The sequence below is a fragment of the Macrotis lagotis genome, chromosome 4 (assembly GCF_037893015.1).
Source record: "Macrotis lagotis isolate mMagLag1 chromosome 4, bilby.v1.9.chrom.fasta, whole genome shotgun sequence".
Lineage (NCBI taxonomy): Eukaryota > Metazoa > Chordata > Mammalia > Peramelemorphia > Peramelidae > Macrotis > Macrotis lagotis.
This window is the reverse complement of record NC_133661.1, coordinates 191,173,614-191,189,425: the sequence shown is the minus strand read 5'-3', so window position 1 is coordinate 191,189,425 and position 15,812 is coordinate 191,173,614. Positions and strand designations below refer to the sequence as shown.

Sequence of the window (15,812 nt, the reverse complement as noted above, 5' to 3'; positions counted from 1 at the left end):
CTTTACAAAGCAAAAAAAAATAGTTTCTTCTCTTCCTAATAGTTTTTATTTCATTTTTTTTTTCAATTTTGTATTAACATAGTTTGGTGGCTTTAAATGGTGGTAATAGTTTGTAATTTAGCTATCTTAAAATGGAGTATTTGATAATTTATATAATATAATTTGTTTATTCTAGATCTAACTGGCTAAAAAACCCAGATGCTGATTCTGATGAGCTCTTCCGAATGGTGGCTGAGGTTTTTATCCTTTGGTGTAAATCACACGTAAGTTGCCTCCCTGTGTTTCTTAAGATCTTTGTCAAAAAAAAGGCATATATCCTGGAAACTTTGTAGTAATGTTGTTTTATGTTTGCCTTGTCTAACTCCAGAACTTCAAACGGGAAGAGCAAAATTTTGTGATTCAGAATGAAATTAATAATCTGGCATTTTTAACGGGAGACAGCAAGAGCAAGATGTCAAAAGTAAGTCAGAGTTGTTTTAAAGGGGTATTCAATCTCCAGACTCAGTCATGATTTAAATGTTAGGCATTTTTCTGAGATTAATTCTGTACTCAAGCAATTTTTCTGCCAACAGGCCAAGCAACAACCAAAAAAAGTCCATTGTTATTTCCTTAAAAATTATTCAGAATAAGATCTCTCTGTCTAAATATATACAATTTTCCTATTTTTATGAGTAAAGCCTTTCTGGATGTACTAAAAAAAAAGAATCAAATGATGTTTTATGACTTGCATAATGCATTTTAAAGGTTTCTTGCTTAAGAGATTTATCTTAAAAGCCATAATAAGCTTTTAAAATAGAGCTATCTGCTGAATAGCAAAAATGCAAACACATGTACATACTGTCAACTCTTGATTATCTATAGGGAATATACTCCAAGTAGAAAATCTTGCTTTGAAGATTATGGACAATACTTTCTCTACTCTACACACTTGTTTAACTGACACCTATGACATTTCTTCTCTTCAGCGTTCAGTTTTATTGATATCTCAGAACCCTCAATTTTTCATGTAAAAACTCAAATGTTTCCATTGCTTCTGGGAAGATTTGAGAAGGGACAAACTTATGATTCTGAGAGATGACCTTTTCCCAGCAGGCAGGAATGTTAAGGAGGACTTATGCAGGAGAGATAGGAAGAGAAAATAGACTTTCTAGCTTTTTCTAAATCACGTCTTTGGATTGTAGTTTCATGAATTCCTAAATTATTAAATATACCTATGTCCGGATGTAAATACAAAATGAAAGACAAATCTAAATGACTTGTATATTATTTGCTGCCTTGTGGTAATTGGGTCTCTGCTTTCTTTCATAAGTGAGAATAATTGAGAGTTGACTATATTCTGAAAGTATGTATAATATATGATAGTGCATGTATCTATCTACACATCAATAAAAGTAGATAAGATTACTGCATATTGAAAATATGCTGGTGAATTTTGCATGAGGATCCCCTAGTAAGTTAAAATTACTACTCCAAAGCATCGTCACTGAATCAAAAGTGATTCATGATATAATGCCTTTGTTCTATTTAAGATTTTAAGCAAGTGCTGTAATTATACCAAAAGGATCACTCAAGACTATAAAAGTAAAAAACTACAGATAGTTTTATTTGAACTTAGTGTAGGTAGAAACAGATTCAATATAACTTTCATGAGTTTTCCTCTTCCTTTGGTTTAAAATTTCATCATTTCTTCAGTTTGCTGTGCTGTAATTGCTGCTTTGGGAACCAGAAATGACTATGTGGTTTTTGTATGTGCTTTAGTAAAGGGAGATATATACAAGTCAAAACTTACAGAATAGATAAATTGAGGGCAGGGAAATTTCTCTTATTACAAGAGGATTCCTTATGATAAAATACTTTTAATTTTGTATTTCCATTTTCCTAGGATTCTTAGTGAATTTTAAAAATTATTTCATATTGTTATTAGGGCATTGTTTCTAAGTCATAATACAGCCACAATTAGAACTTTTAGGCTACTGGTCCTATCCCAAGCCCCATCACTTAAGTCTGGCCTGTTGTCAGCTATTGGCCTCATCCTTAGGGAATTGCTTTGAGCTCTGGGGCCTAAAGGAAAATTTTTATTTTGAATCTCAATCATAGTCCCCAAGTCACTGAACAAGTTCTCTTCCTTCTTACAGTCATTTCAGCCAGTGTGGTCAATTTATCCTTTCTTGGACTTTTGATCTTCCTACTCTCTTTTTCCCAACTAGAGCAGCACACATTTAGAGAAAGTTCAACAGAGATGATTCCCATGAGACTTCAGTTCCTTGGATTTTTGATTGTTGACTAAATCAGGGATCATGGATGATGATATTTCAAAATTAACTACACTTAGCCCAGCACAATTTCTTAGTGTGACCACTTATTTAGAATGAGGAAGAATATGCACTATTAAATATGTGATTAATATATTCAGTTCAATAAACATTTATTAAGTGTCTCTTATATGCAAGACAAGATACTAGACTCCCAATGTAGAGACAGAATCCTCATGGAGACTTTATTATTGTTATAACAGCATTTTAGAAACTTCCTGATGAATGCATGCTTTCAAAAACCAAAAGCCAAAGAAAGTACTGTTGTTCCCTTTTGAGAAGTCTCTAGTTGTAATGTAAGACTACAGGACCAAATCATTACATTTTCATTTTAATTGACACAAATTGCAAATCTTTTCTATGTAGATCAGGCAACTGTGATAATGTCATATTATATGTTACAGTGTCATCATATACCTCAAAGAATTTCTTGGATGTTAACTAATACTCATCATATTCCTCAAGATAAATTCAGGAAGCAAAAGACTGAATGAGAATCATAGGCAACTATGCAGCAAATTGGACAGGTGCTAGAGGTCAGGAAAACCTGAATTCAAGTGTGATCTCAGACACTTAGTAGCCCTATAACCTGAGCAAGTCACTTAGCTGTTCTGCCTCAGTTTTTTCATCTGTAAAATAGGGATAATAACAGTATCTACCTCCAAGAGTGATTGTGAGAATAAAATGATATTAGATTTGTAAAATGCTTTGCAAATGCTATTATTATATGTTAATCTATTATAGTTATAATATAATAAATGCTAATTATTAGTAATTATTAATCATCAGCAATCCCTGCTTCTGTCTGTGGTTGAGCTCTTTATTTACTTGCTGTGTGCTTAGACCAAGTAATTAAATTCTTCTGTATCCCACTAACTTGTTCTCTCTTTAAGTTTATCAAAATGTTGTGCTTTAAATTCAGTCTGTTCAAGTTACCTATTTGAGGTCAGATGGGCATTGTATAAGCACAAAGGATTATTACAGTAGAGGAATTTTAGCTAATTTATATCTATACTATCTATAATATTTAACACTAATCTCTAAAGAGTGAATGAAAATGTATTTCTTTTAGAATATGATTTCTCAATCAGAAATTAGCTAGTTTCAGCTAAAGAATAACCCAAATTTAGAGGCTTTATCAGAACTCTAGTTTTCCATTCCCAGATTAAAATCAAAAGGTCAACTCAGCTCAGGGCAACATATCCCTTCTGTGAAATATCTTCCTCTTAATAAGACTACTTAACTAGAAGTAATGTGGCAAAATACATAGACCTATAGATTCATGAACTTCCTGTGATTCTTAATTAACTTTATGGCTGTGAACAAATTACTTATTTTTTCTAAACCTCATTCTTCTCAATTTGTAAAAGTGGGGATAATAATACCTACAGTACCTTTTCACAAAGATGTTGTCAGGCCCAAATGGCAATGCTTTTCCAACCCCCAAAGTGCCATGTAAATGTCAATTAATGTTGTAATTATTACGTTCAGGCTTTCCATGAATATTTCTAGTCAGGGAAGGCATTTAGGGGCTAGGAAGTGGTATTATTAATTAATATCAGTTGATTTCCCTATTTGTCCCCATCTTCCTATGATAAGATTTCACTTCTCTACTGGGTAAACAAGATTCATCCTGATCTCTTCTCTTGTGCTTGCTTTACTCCACTCTTCATTAAATACTGGTGCAATATAAATTATAAGTATTTATGCACATTCTGGTCTGTGTCAAGGTATGTGGACATGAATGCTGCATGCTCATTCCTATCCATATGTGATTAAATAAACATAAAGAAAGCCTAGATAAAGAAAATATACTGTGAGTGAGACTATCAAATGGGATTCATTTGCACTTGGTTCCAGGGCTATATTTTTTTCCTGGAAATTGAAAAATCATTCGGTAGCATGCTCATTGTATATTTTCTTTTTATAACATTAGTGTGCTAATATATGTTAAACTAAATATACTTAAAGCTGAGCAAGTGTTTCTTTGTTTTTAATTTATTTTTTTCTGGAAAATTGGCAGCAGATTCCTCGGAGGGGAATGGTAAGTTAGAAAATGTTCAGCTCAAGATGTGCTAGTTTCTTCACCAGGTTTAAAAGAGCAGGTTAGTGATGCAAAAGATGTAGAGAGTGTCATATTGTCTGACTTTGAAACATTAATAAAAATCATTGAGAAAATCTCTGAAAATATTTTTGTTGTAGGTGTCCATTAATGTTTTTAAGAAGCAAAGACAGCATTACTTACTGTTTCTTATTCATATGTACACATATATAGGAAGATCTCAATGAACACATGTACCTTGACAGCCAGTATTCTGTTGGTTTTCCTCTAATTTTGCTTTCTTATCACCAAATGAAAATAGAGACAGTCACCAATTGGAGAACAGGTTGTATTACAGGAGTTTCATTTATAAATCAGTTGTTTAGAATTCAGGTTGCGCTTTACCAAAGAATCAGTTGGGTTTTTTTTAATACATATTAAAATTACAGACCAAGCCACAAATACCTAATTAATCCAAAATATAACTGAAATATAGTACTGTTCTAATTGTTCACAATGGAGCTTCATGGAATACTGGATAGAGCTTATTAAGTCTAGATCTATGGAGTTCCACACTAATGAAATAATATATATTGCATATGTACTTATATATGCTAAAATATTATAGAACTTACCCACCACAGATAATAAATGTGTGGGAAAAACCTCCAGAGTTCAATTTGCAATGCTTCCTGTGGTGGAATCATTAATTCTTTGTCTTTATATCTTCCCATCTACATGGCAGTAAATAAAGAATCCCTTGGTTCCAAACCACCAGAGTTTCTATTGTTGGGGACAGGAGCTTAAATAGAGTGGGAGATGGAAATGAAGGGAGATGGGACATAAGAGGCAGGGACTTGGGGAACAAGAGGAAAGCTTTGTAAGAGATTGTATAGCACCCTATTCATATGTAAAGGACCATATTTATGCAGAGAAAAGGTACAATTCTATAAAAATTATGCCATACCTAGACTTTTGTGTGATAACCCTTCAGTAATTACTATGGTACATGTTGCCTGAGAAACCATCCTCTTCTCTGAAAACACAAGATTATTGCTCTTTGAATCATGGGAATGTTAACTGTTGGAGTTAAATCATATGGGAGTGATTATTTTGCACATCCATATTTTTTTCTGCGTAGACAATAGAAGTTTCTAGTCAACTCTCATTGGGATTTTAACATTGATAAATTCAGTTCAACAAGCATTTATGGTCTTGGTCTATTGTACTCAGGAATCAGGAAGATTCAAAGATAAATAAGACATGCTTTCAAGGATCTTTATAGTCTAGTTAAGAAAATATTACTGAAATAACTGTAATATAAAGAAGAATGCTATAAATGCATAAAAGAGAAAGAAAATTACATTTAAAGTTTATTAAGGAAATTATTTAAAAATACAGCCCATTTCATTAAGGACCAACAATCGTAAAATCTATCATTGAGTTAACAGAAGCAAAAAGAAGCAGTGAATGTTGTCCCTTCTCTTGAAATAGACTTAAAAGTCTAGGAGAGAATATTTTTTGAAAATGAAAATGATAGTCTAAGAAACTATAGAGTATGTAAAGTTCCCTCAAATGAAGGTGGGGCAGCAAAAAAAAGGAAATTTGAAACTGGGGTTACTAGTCTGGGGATATCTAGTCTGAAAGTCAGAATTGAAGGGGAGAGAAAGAAGAGATGCAATTTTCTTCCTTATTATTTGAGGGTAAGATTTAAGATTTCATGAGCTTATGATGAAAGCTAATTTGATTAGCTATTTCTAACCAAACCCAGAATGTCACGTCACTCTGGTGACCACTGAAATGAGCTTGCTGTAATGTTAGACTGTTGGTTTAAATGTTTTTTATTAACTCAATGACAAAATTCAGTATCCTAATTGTCCATCTGGTTATCTCATGATATACCACTTTCTTTGAAGTACCATTGATTTTTCCATTCTATTGATCAAGAAATTATGATTATTATATATTATAGTATGGGCCCCCTGACTTAACTGACTTTTCTCCTATTGTTTCTTTTTTTTCTTTTCACACAGGCCATGCAAGTAAAGGTACAGGTCAAATGCATGCATGATGTGTCTTTTCTGTCCAAGTAATATAGTGCCAGACTTTGGCTGCCCTCTTCATTGTGATTGCCATGAGGGTAGTATGGAATGGATTTTCCCCACTTGGAATTCTTCACCCTGGATCTATGAACATGATTACTCTTCCAAAAAAATTAATGAATTTAGGTTCTTGGATAGGGGAAACCATCCTGACCTCATTACAATCTAATTTAAAGAGGTTCCCAGGATATTCTCCAGCAGTGCTTTTAGGAACAGCTCTGGCAAAGACAGGGATCTGCAGGCTTGTCAGCATGGATCATCACTTAGTTTTACCACCCTCATGTTAAAAAAAATCTGTTTTTCCATAGGTGGTCTTTAGATTTTCTTACCCACCAGAAAAGTCCATAAGGTGATCATTATGAAAACCAATATTCTCCATTAGCATTTACCCCATAGTTCACTTAGGCATTTAAAATGGAAAGGCCAATGGGGTTGGGTTTTTTGAGCAGTTTTCAGACTACTTCTAAAGGTAGTTTCTTGTTTATTTTTCTCTATATATTCCTTCTTGCTACTCCACCTAATAGTGTCTGTACCAGAGAGGAAAAAGACATTTTTAACTGGGGCCAGGTTTATAGTAATCCTAAACAAATAAAAAGTGACCCAGATCCTAATTTGGAGGCCAATGGTTTTTACTTTTTTCTCTGTTCTAGGGAACTTTACCTCCTTTTGTCCCAGGCCCTCATTTCTTGCCTTCCCTCATTATAGGTTCCATCTTCCATTTAGCCCTGGTTTCTAATAGAGCTTTTGAGTGCTTAGTGCCCTTGATGCCTCTGAAAATACTAGCCGGATGTGACCACTCAGAACTCATTGATTTCCTGATGATACATGCAACCACTTTTTTGTGCATCAGATCACAGAGGGCACTTCTTGCAACTTCAGTGTCCTATTTTATTAGACAACAGTTGCCCCAAGAATATGTATGCTCTGACCTATGTTCTCAAACAATTAGAGATCATGCAACAGATTGGGAGATTGGGAGTGGGAGGGTTTACCCAGTGTCAGGTAAAATGGGAATTGCCTAACTTTCCTAATAGAGAGGGAATGGCAAACTTTAAAAGAGAGAGAGAGAGAGAGAGAGAGAGAGAGAGAGAGAGAGAGAGAGAGAGAGAGAGAGAGAGATCTGCATTTCTAAGAGTAGCACCTTCTACCAAAATTAAATTGAACTAAGTTGGAAGAAAGAATAAAATCAGTCACAAAACCTACTACTGGCCACTTGCACCTTCATAAAGCCTAATTCCTATTTAAAAACAAAAAGCCTACCTTATCCTAAGACTTAGGTTACATATCAGTGCCACAAAATCCGGGTAAACCATCTTGTCTGTCAGCAGTCCACACAGCAGTATTTCAACCTTTGTTGGTGTTTCATTGCAAACCACAATGCTATTATCATTTCATTGCCCTCAACATTTCCATGGACATTTCTGAAAGCAAAGCTTTGGTGGACATAAATTCTTTTCCCTTATTCTCCTTAAATCATTTTACCCTTTCCTCTCCTCTTTCCTTCCTACTACCTACCAGTCCCTTTGCCTGAATCAGGCAGATAGACAGAAATCCACATCTAGGGTTTTGTTCTTCCTGGAATCCTGATTATCCTCAGCTCCTTATTTTCTCATCTAGAGTTGAGGAGGAAAATGAGCCCCATTTGAGACTTATATTCAATATCACATAGAATAAGTTTTCTATTGGTCAAGGGGAATGTGATTTACTACCAGTTACATGCCTCTCAGAACTTTAGATGGCTATCTTAACTCCATTACTTCAATACATTTTCAATGAACTGCATATGAAAGTTTAAATTGCAGAAGCAGAAAATTTTTTTTTCTTTTTACTTGGGGTTCTTCCCTCTATTAACATCTCCCCTTTAAAGAATTCCACCCAGAATTTTCATTTTTTCTGGGAGAGTTTTCACATTACCTCAGTTTGAGGATGGGTAAATTGGCTGGTTTCCTAGTGCAGAAATGATAGTTAAGTTGGACCATAGCCACTCTAGTCCCCAGCCATGCAGAACATCTTCAGTTTTGCTAAATGAATTGAAATAATCCTTTAAATTTTTTTTCTGTAAGTATAAAGAACACTTTCTTTCCAACATAGTTTTGATCAGGAAACAAAATCATTTTTAAAATATTGCCAACTACTTTCACTGTCCATCTAATCCAGAAGTATATAAGATTTACAAGCTCTTAGAATGTATGTGAAAAGTATATGTATAAAAAAATAGGCCTTAAATTAGTATAATTAAAACTTCCATTCTTCATAATATTCTTATTGTCCTTAATAATGAGCAAAATTATTTTCTTTCTTTAGTCCACCAATTTTTATTGTCCTTTGAAATGTTCATGGGCCCTATTTGTAATCTCAAAAAGCCATTAGCCACAAGGAAGCAGACTACTTGTTGGGAAAGTAAATCTCTTCAAAAAAATCACTGAGTTGCTCTTTTGTTCTTTCTTTTTTCTTCTTTCTTTTTTGGCATCAACTTGTAGTCTGGAGGACAAGATCAAGAGCGGAAGAAGACAAAACGAAGGGGTGATTTGTACTCTATTCAGACATCTCTTATTGTAGCTGCATTGAAGAAAATGCTGCCCATTGGCTTAAATATGTGTACTCCAGGTGATCAGGAGCTGATCTCTCTTGCAAAAATAAGATATAGTTACGTAAGTTGTGATTCTCTGCTATTTGAAATGCACCTAGCCAATCTGCTAGAAGTGATAATTAAAATAGATCACTTCTATAGATATTTCCTAAATTTTAATGCTATTGTAATAATGCTGATACCTATAGTTTTCAAAAACATAAGGGGGCACAGTGGATAGAGCACTGGTCCTGGAGTCAGGAGGATCTGAGTTCAGATATGACCTCAGATTCTTAATAATTATCTGCCTCTGTGTGACCTTTGGCAAGTCATTTAATTGCATTGCCTTGAAAAAAAATTAAAAACAAAAATATTAATGTCTTTGAAACATCATCCTTCTCAATTTTCATTACAGGCAATTTGGCAATAACTGCATTTATGCCCCATTTTTGCCAGTGGAAAAATCAAGATATATGATAGAGAAAAGGCTTGGTTATTAAAACTACTCCAGAATGTAGTGTCTCTTTTCAAGACAAATCTCTTACTTCTGTGCATCATTTTTGGTTGGGTTTTTTTTTCATCTTTAGTTGTACAATGTACTAGCAATTCCAGTTTATCTCTCACTTATCTCCCATACCTCAATAGGTGGCTGAGACCACAAATAATAAAATCTAAAATTTCTTTTCACAGAGGGACACAGATGAAGAAGTCAAAGATCATCTGAGGAATAACCTGCATTTGCAGGAAAAGGTAATATCACAAAGAAACACCAAGTTAGAAAAGTTGATTATTGAAGAATTTTACTGTTCCCCTTGGAGTTGATTCAGAGTTTTTTTTAAAATGCTCAAAACAAAACAAGTTTTTGTTTAACCAAATTCTCTTACTGTATTTTTAACAACTTATTTCTTCGTTTTTCTACAATAAATCTATAATTTGATTGATATTTTAGTAACATTTCAGGATATATAGAAAAAAGACCAAGGTGAAAATGGGACTAGTCTAAAAATAAGACATGAAAAAAATTAGTTGAAATACAGTGGATTAAATTTGAAAATTTCCTAACATTAGTTAGACATTATCTTTTTTTAAATTGAGAGAAATCGGGGTGGCTAGGTGGCGTAGTGGGGGTGGCTAGATGGCGTAGTGGATAAAGCACCAGCCTTGGAGTCAGGAGTACCTGGGTTCAAATCTGGTCTCAGACACTTAGTAATTGCCTAGCTGTGTGGCCTTGGGCAAGCCACTTAACCCCATTTGCCTTGCAAAAATCTAAAAAAAATAAAAATAAAAATAAATAAATTGAGAGCAATCATCTGTTCCTAGGAGATTTTGAAACTGAATGTATTCAAATATGAAATGGTGCAAGTAATTGTCCAAAAGATAAATGAAAATATTGTGAGAGTTTTTCCAGGCTATATCTTCCAAGAGTAAAAGAAAAAAACACCTTTCCAGAGAAGAGGAAGGGGAAAAATAAGAAAGCATTAATAGCTTAAGAATCTTCAGCCATACCAAGAAGAGAAGTAAAAAATGAGCCTGGAAGAATGGGGAGAAAAAGAAGATAGAACAGAAAATATTAATAAACTTTATTTTTAACTATCTTCTAAAAACCAGTCTTAGGAGGCAGCTAGGTGGTACAGTAAACAGAACAACAGCCCAGGAGTCAGAAGGACCTGAATTCAAATCTGAAATCAGATACTTAATAAATACCTAGCTTAGGGGTGGCTAGGTGGTGTAGTGGATAGAGCACCAGCCCTGGAGTCAGGAGTACCTGAGTTCAGATCCCGTCTCAGACACTTAATAATTACCTAGCTGTGTGGCCTTGGGCAAGCCACTTAACACCATTTGCCTTGCAAAAAAAAAAAAAAATACCAAACCTAAAATAATTACCTAGCTGTGCTACCTTGGGCAAGTCACTTAACCCATTGCCTGGCCAAAAGAAGAAAAAAAAAGAATAGAGACTGATTTATAATTTTGTATGTAGTTCAATTCAGGGTAAAAGTGACAGTATATGGTTTGTAAATATTATATTCCCATGTGGTCATTATGTTAACCTATTGCTCATTCTCATTAAAATATTGAAAATGCCTTTTTTTTAAAGTGTTGTTGAAGAGAAAATATCCTTGACATTCAGAATAAGTTGATTGCTTATAGAACAGAGAAGCTCTTTTTCTAACATTCACACAATCAAGTATCACTGAATTTGAGAGTTGGAAAGAATCTCAGCAGCCATATAAGTCCAACCACTACATAAAGTTCCCTTTGACATACTCCACAGATGATTGTCCAGTCTCTGCTTTAGTATGTCAAAAGAGGGGGAATCCACCACCTCTTCAAATAGTCCTTTATTCTTTTGAACTGTTCTCTTAGTTGAAATGTTGTTGGGAGTTTTTCATAGTATAGAGCTTAAATTGGGCTCTTTGCCAATTCCACCTATTTCTTCAGATTCTATTATCTAGAACTTTTTTTTTCAAGGCAGTAGGATTAAGTGTCTTGCCCAAGATCACAAGCTAGGTAATCATTAAGTGTTTAAGGTCAAATTTGAACTCAGGTTCCCCTGACTCCAGGGCCTGTACTCTATCCATCAAGCTACCTAGCTGCCCCAGTATTATCTCCTTTAACAGGGAGTTTATAGCTCAAGATAAATAGATATACAGAAAATAGTAAGAAGATACCTAGCTGCTTTGGATCAGGTAATTTTAACCCAAATGAATGACATACCTAGGTATGTCATTGAAAACAATAGTAAATGTGATTGCTGAGCCACCAGTCTAAAGGAAAAGAAAGTAAACTATATGCCAGTAAATTTGACTTATTCCTGGGAAAATTCTAGGATGAAATTATTTAAAAAAGAATTGGAGAAGATCTAGAAAGAGAAACAGTGTTTACAAAGAACCAGGATGGCTTCTTCAAGAAATGAGTATATCAAACTGAATGCATTTCCTTCCCCCCCCCCCCCGCCCAGTAGTCTTAAACTAATAGATGAGAAGAATACTGAGGATATGACTTACCTAGGTTTTATCAAAGCTTCTGACAAAGTATCTTATGCTATTATGGAAAATATTTCGAAATATGGATTAGACAATTAGATGAATTCAGGAGTGGATGAATGTTGTACTCAAATAATAGTTGTTAATGGCTCAACTGTCAATGTGGTGGGAAGTTTCCAGTGGAGTTCCCCAGGAATCTCTGGTGGCCAATTGCTATTTAACTTTTTAAATCAATGACTTGAAAAATGGAATAGATGGTATGTTCATGAAATTTGTACATGTTACTCAGCTGGGAGTGATAGCTAATAAACTGGGTGTCAGAGTCAGAAAACAAAGAACTAAAAGCAAGAAAGCAAAACTCTAAAGGATAAAATAAAGACTTTCATTACAGTACGAAAATCAATTTGACGGATATAAAATGGGTAGACATTAAATATTAAAAAAATAAATGAGATACCATTTGTAATGTGCTTAGCACAATATATACCACATAAATGATTGTTTCCTTCCACCATCATCTCCTGTGTTTTTCCCTTTATTTTGTTATTGGATACTGATGTTCCAGACATCTCAAACAGCTCTTATCCCTTCTTCAGTTCTCCTTATTCTCCCAATATAGCTTTTAAAAGAAACACCACATTTTTCTTGTCCTTTTGTTTCTCTTACCAACTTAAGCTCATATTGAGTTTCATTATTACTCATAATATTTTTATAGGATCATGCCATGTTATCATAATCTTTATTTTGGTCTTCTAGCTTCTATTTTTTATCTAAATTTACTGATTATTTCCCTATATATCCCTACTTTTACATTCACACAAATTCCCATCTTCCTCCTCATTGAAATTGTTTAACTCTTTTTATGTTTTCAGAATGTCAGTTATTGACATTTCCTATCCCTTCTGAGCAGAAGCTCTATAGTAACTATAGTAGAACTCTATAGTAACCTTCCAATTTTTTCTCTAAACTCTGAATTCTGCTTTCCAAAATCTAGATTACATGTCATTCTCTACCCACATTTCTTTTCCTTCTCTATCAAAAACCCAGAGCTGGAGCATTCATTTTTTGCAAGGATCTTTCCACACCAATAACCAGTTCTATCTGTTTATTAGAATCAGATTAGAATAGAATTTTCCCTTTTTTGTTTCCTCTAGTTTTTGAAGGATGAAATAAAATTCAAGATAAATCAAAAAATTAATAACTGTTCTGGTTTGGGTTTTTTTGGGGGTAGAGACAGAGAAAGAAAGAGAGAGAGAGAGAGAGAGAGAGAGAGAGAGAGAGAGAGAGAGAATGAATTGAAGAACTTCATCCCCACTATATCATGCCTCTGTGTCATCATCCTTGTGATATTTCCCAAATTCTCATCTATTTTCATTCTCTTTTTTCAAGGGGTCTGTAATATACTCCTAAGACAATTTTTTTTCCTTTCCTTGACCTTATTCCAAATACCTCCATCTTGCTTTCCTCCATCTCTGGTTCCTTAATTTCTCTTAAGTATTCCTTTATGATATACAATATTACACCCCCAGTCCTGTTCCATAACTTATTTCTTTGGAGAGCCATAGTATCTTTATTGGTTTCTTTCTACCGAGTCACAACGGTACTTTTCTTTCTCTGTTTTAACTCTTCCTGGTTTAGGTATCAGCACCATATTGGTGTCATAGAAAGAATTAGGCAGAGTTCCATCTTCACCTATTTTTCCAAAGAGTTTATATAGAATTGGAACCAATTGTTCCTTAAATGTTTGATAGAATTCATTTGAGGAGATTTTCTCTTCGGGAGTTCAATAATGGCTTATTGAATTTCGTTTTCTGAGATAGGGTTATTTAGGGTTTTAGTTTCCTCTTCATTTAATCTGGGAAGTTTATATTTTGGTAAATATTTATCCGTTTCACTAAGCTTTTCAAGTTTATTGGCATAGAGTTGGGCAAAATAATTTCGAATTTTATTTTAATTTCCTCCTCATTGATAGTGAGTTCACCTTTTTCATTTATGATACTAGCAATTTGGTTTTCTTCTTTCTTTTTTTAATCAAATTGACCAGAGGTTTATCAATATTATTGGGTTTTTTCATAAAGCCAGTTTTTGGTTTTGCTTATTAGTTCAAAAGTATTCTTGCTTTCAGTTTTAATTTCTCCTTTAATTTTTAGAATTTCTAATTTAATATTTAACTGGGGAGTTTTTAATTTGCTCTTTCTCTAAATTTTTAGTTGTATATTTAGTTCATTGATTTCTTCTTTCACTAATTTATTCATATAAGCATTTAAAGGTACAATATATCCCCTGACTGCCACCTTAAGTGTATCCCATAGGTTTTGGGTATGTTGTTTCATTATCATCATTATCTAGGACAAAATAATCAATTATTTCCATAATTTGTTGTTTGATCCACTCATTCTTTAAAATGGGGTTATTTAGTTTCCAATTAGTTTTGGGGCTATATTTCCCTGGGCCAGTATTGCATGTGATTTTTATTGCATTGTGATTTAAGAAATATGTATCCACATTTCTGCCTTTCTGCAATTGATCATTAGGTTTTTATGCCCTAGTACATGGCCAATTTTTGTGTAAGTGCCAATGTAATGCAGAAAAAAAGTATATTCCTTTCTATCCCCATTCAATTTCCTCCAGAAGTCTATCTTATCTAGTTTTTCTAACGGTCTATTTATCTCCTTCACTTCCTTCTTGTTTATTTTATGATTAGATTTATCTAAATCTGAGAGTGGGAGGTTGAGGTCTCCCATTAGTAAAGTTTTGCTGTCTATGTCTTCCTGTAGTTTTTTCAACTTCTCCTCTAAGAATTTGGATGCTATACCATTAGATGCATGCATATTTAGTATTGAAATTACTTTATTGTCTATGGTGCCTTTTAGGAGAATATAGTTTCCTTCCTTATCTCTTTTAATGCTATCTATTTTTGCAGCTGCTTTTTCTGAAATAAGGATTGCTACCCCTGCTTTTTTTCACTTCTGCTGAAGCAAAATATATTTTGCTCCAGCCTTTTACCTTTACTCTATATGTGTCCCTCTGCTTCAAATGAGTTTCTTTAAGCAGCATTTTGTAGGATTCTGTTTTTTAATCCATTCTGCTATTCACTTACATTTTAAGGGAGAGTTCATCCCATTCACATTCAAAGCTATAATTACTAACTCTTTATGACCCTCCATTCTATCTTCCCTCTGTTTGTATTTTTGCCCTCTTTTCCCTTTATCCATATTCCCCAGTATTGTGTTTCTTAATACCACCATCTTCAGTGTGTTTGCCCTCCTTTATCAAACCCCTCCCTTTTCTTTCCCCTTCCTTGGTTTTAAATCATCTATCTGAGTCACAAAAACAAAAGTCATGAGTGTCCATCATTTCTGGCTATGTATATTCTCTCTAATGGAGTGACAATTCTCAAGAGTTATGTGAATCCTTTTCCCAGGTGGGGATATAGCCAGTTTCATCTTATTGGATAGCAATTTTTTTTAACCTTTTCATGTATCTCTTGAGCCTCCTGTTTGATGTTGCACATTTTCTATTTAGCTCTGTTCTTTTCATCAGGAAGAGTTGGAAGTCTCCCATTTCATTAAATGTCCATATTTAACCCTGGGAGAAAAAGCTCAGCTTTGCCAGATAGTGGATACTTGGTTGCATCCAAGCTCCCTTTCTCTTTGGAATATCTCATTCCAGTCCCTTTGATTCCTTAATGTTGGTGCAAGCCAGGTCCTGTGTAATCATTCCTGTGGCTCCTTGGTATCTAAACTGTTTTGTTCTGGCTGCTTGCAGGATTTTCTCTTTTATCTGATAGTTCTGGAATTTGCC

At 34.1% G+C, this 15,812-nt stretch overlaps 1 protein-coding gene across 12 annotated transcripts in view; it reads left to right on the top strand.

Moving 5' to 3' along the window:
• The window catches only part of RYR3 (ryanodine receptor 3), an 833,777-nt gene that overhangs the window by 717,248 nt on the left and 100,717 nt on the right, over nt 1-15,812 (top strand). For all 12 annotated transcript variants that reach the window (XM_074235022.1, XM_074235021.1, XM_074235020.1 and 9 more), the window contains 4 exons: nt 176-263; nt 368-460; nt 8,936-9,106; nt 9,715-9,774. In XM_074235022.1, the coding sequence (XP_074091123.1) occupies nt 176-263; nt 368-460; nt 8,936-9,106; nt 9,715-9,774 (412 nt within the window). The remainder of the gene's footprint in view (nt 1-175; nt 264-367; nt 461-8,935; nt 9,107-9,714; nt 9,775-15,812) is intronic.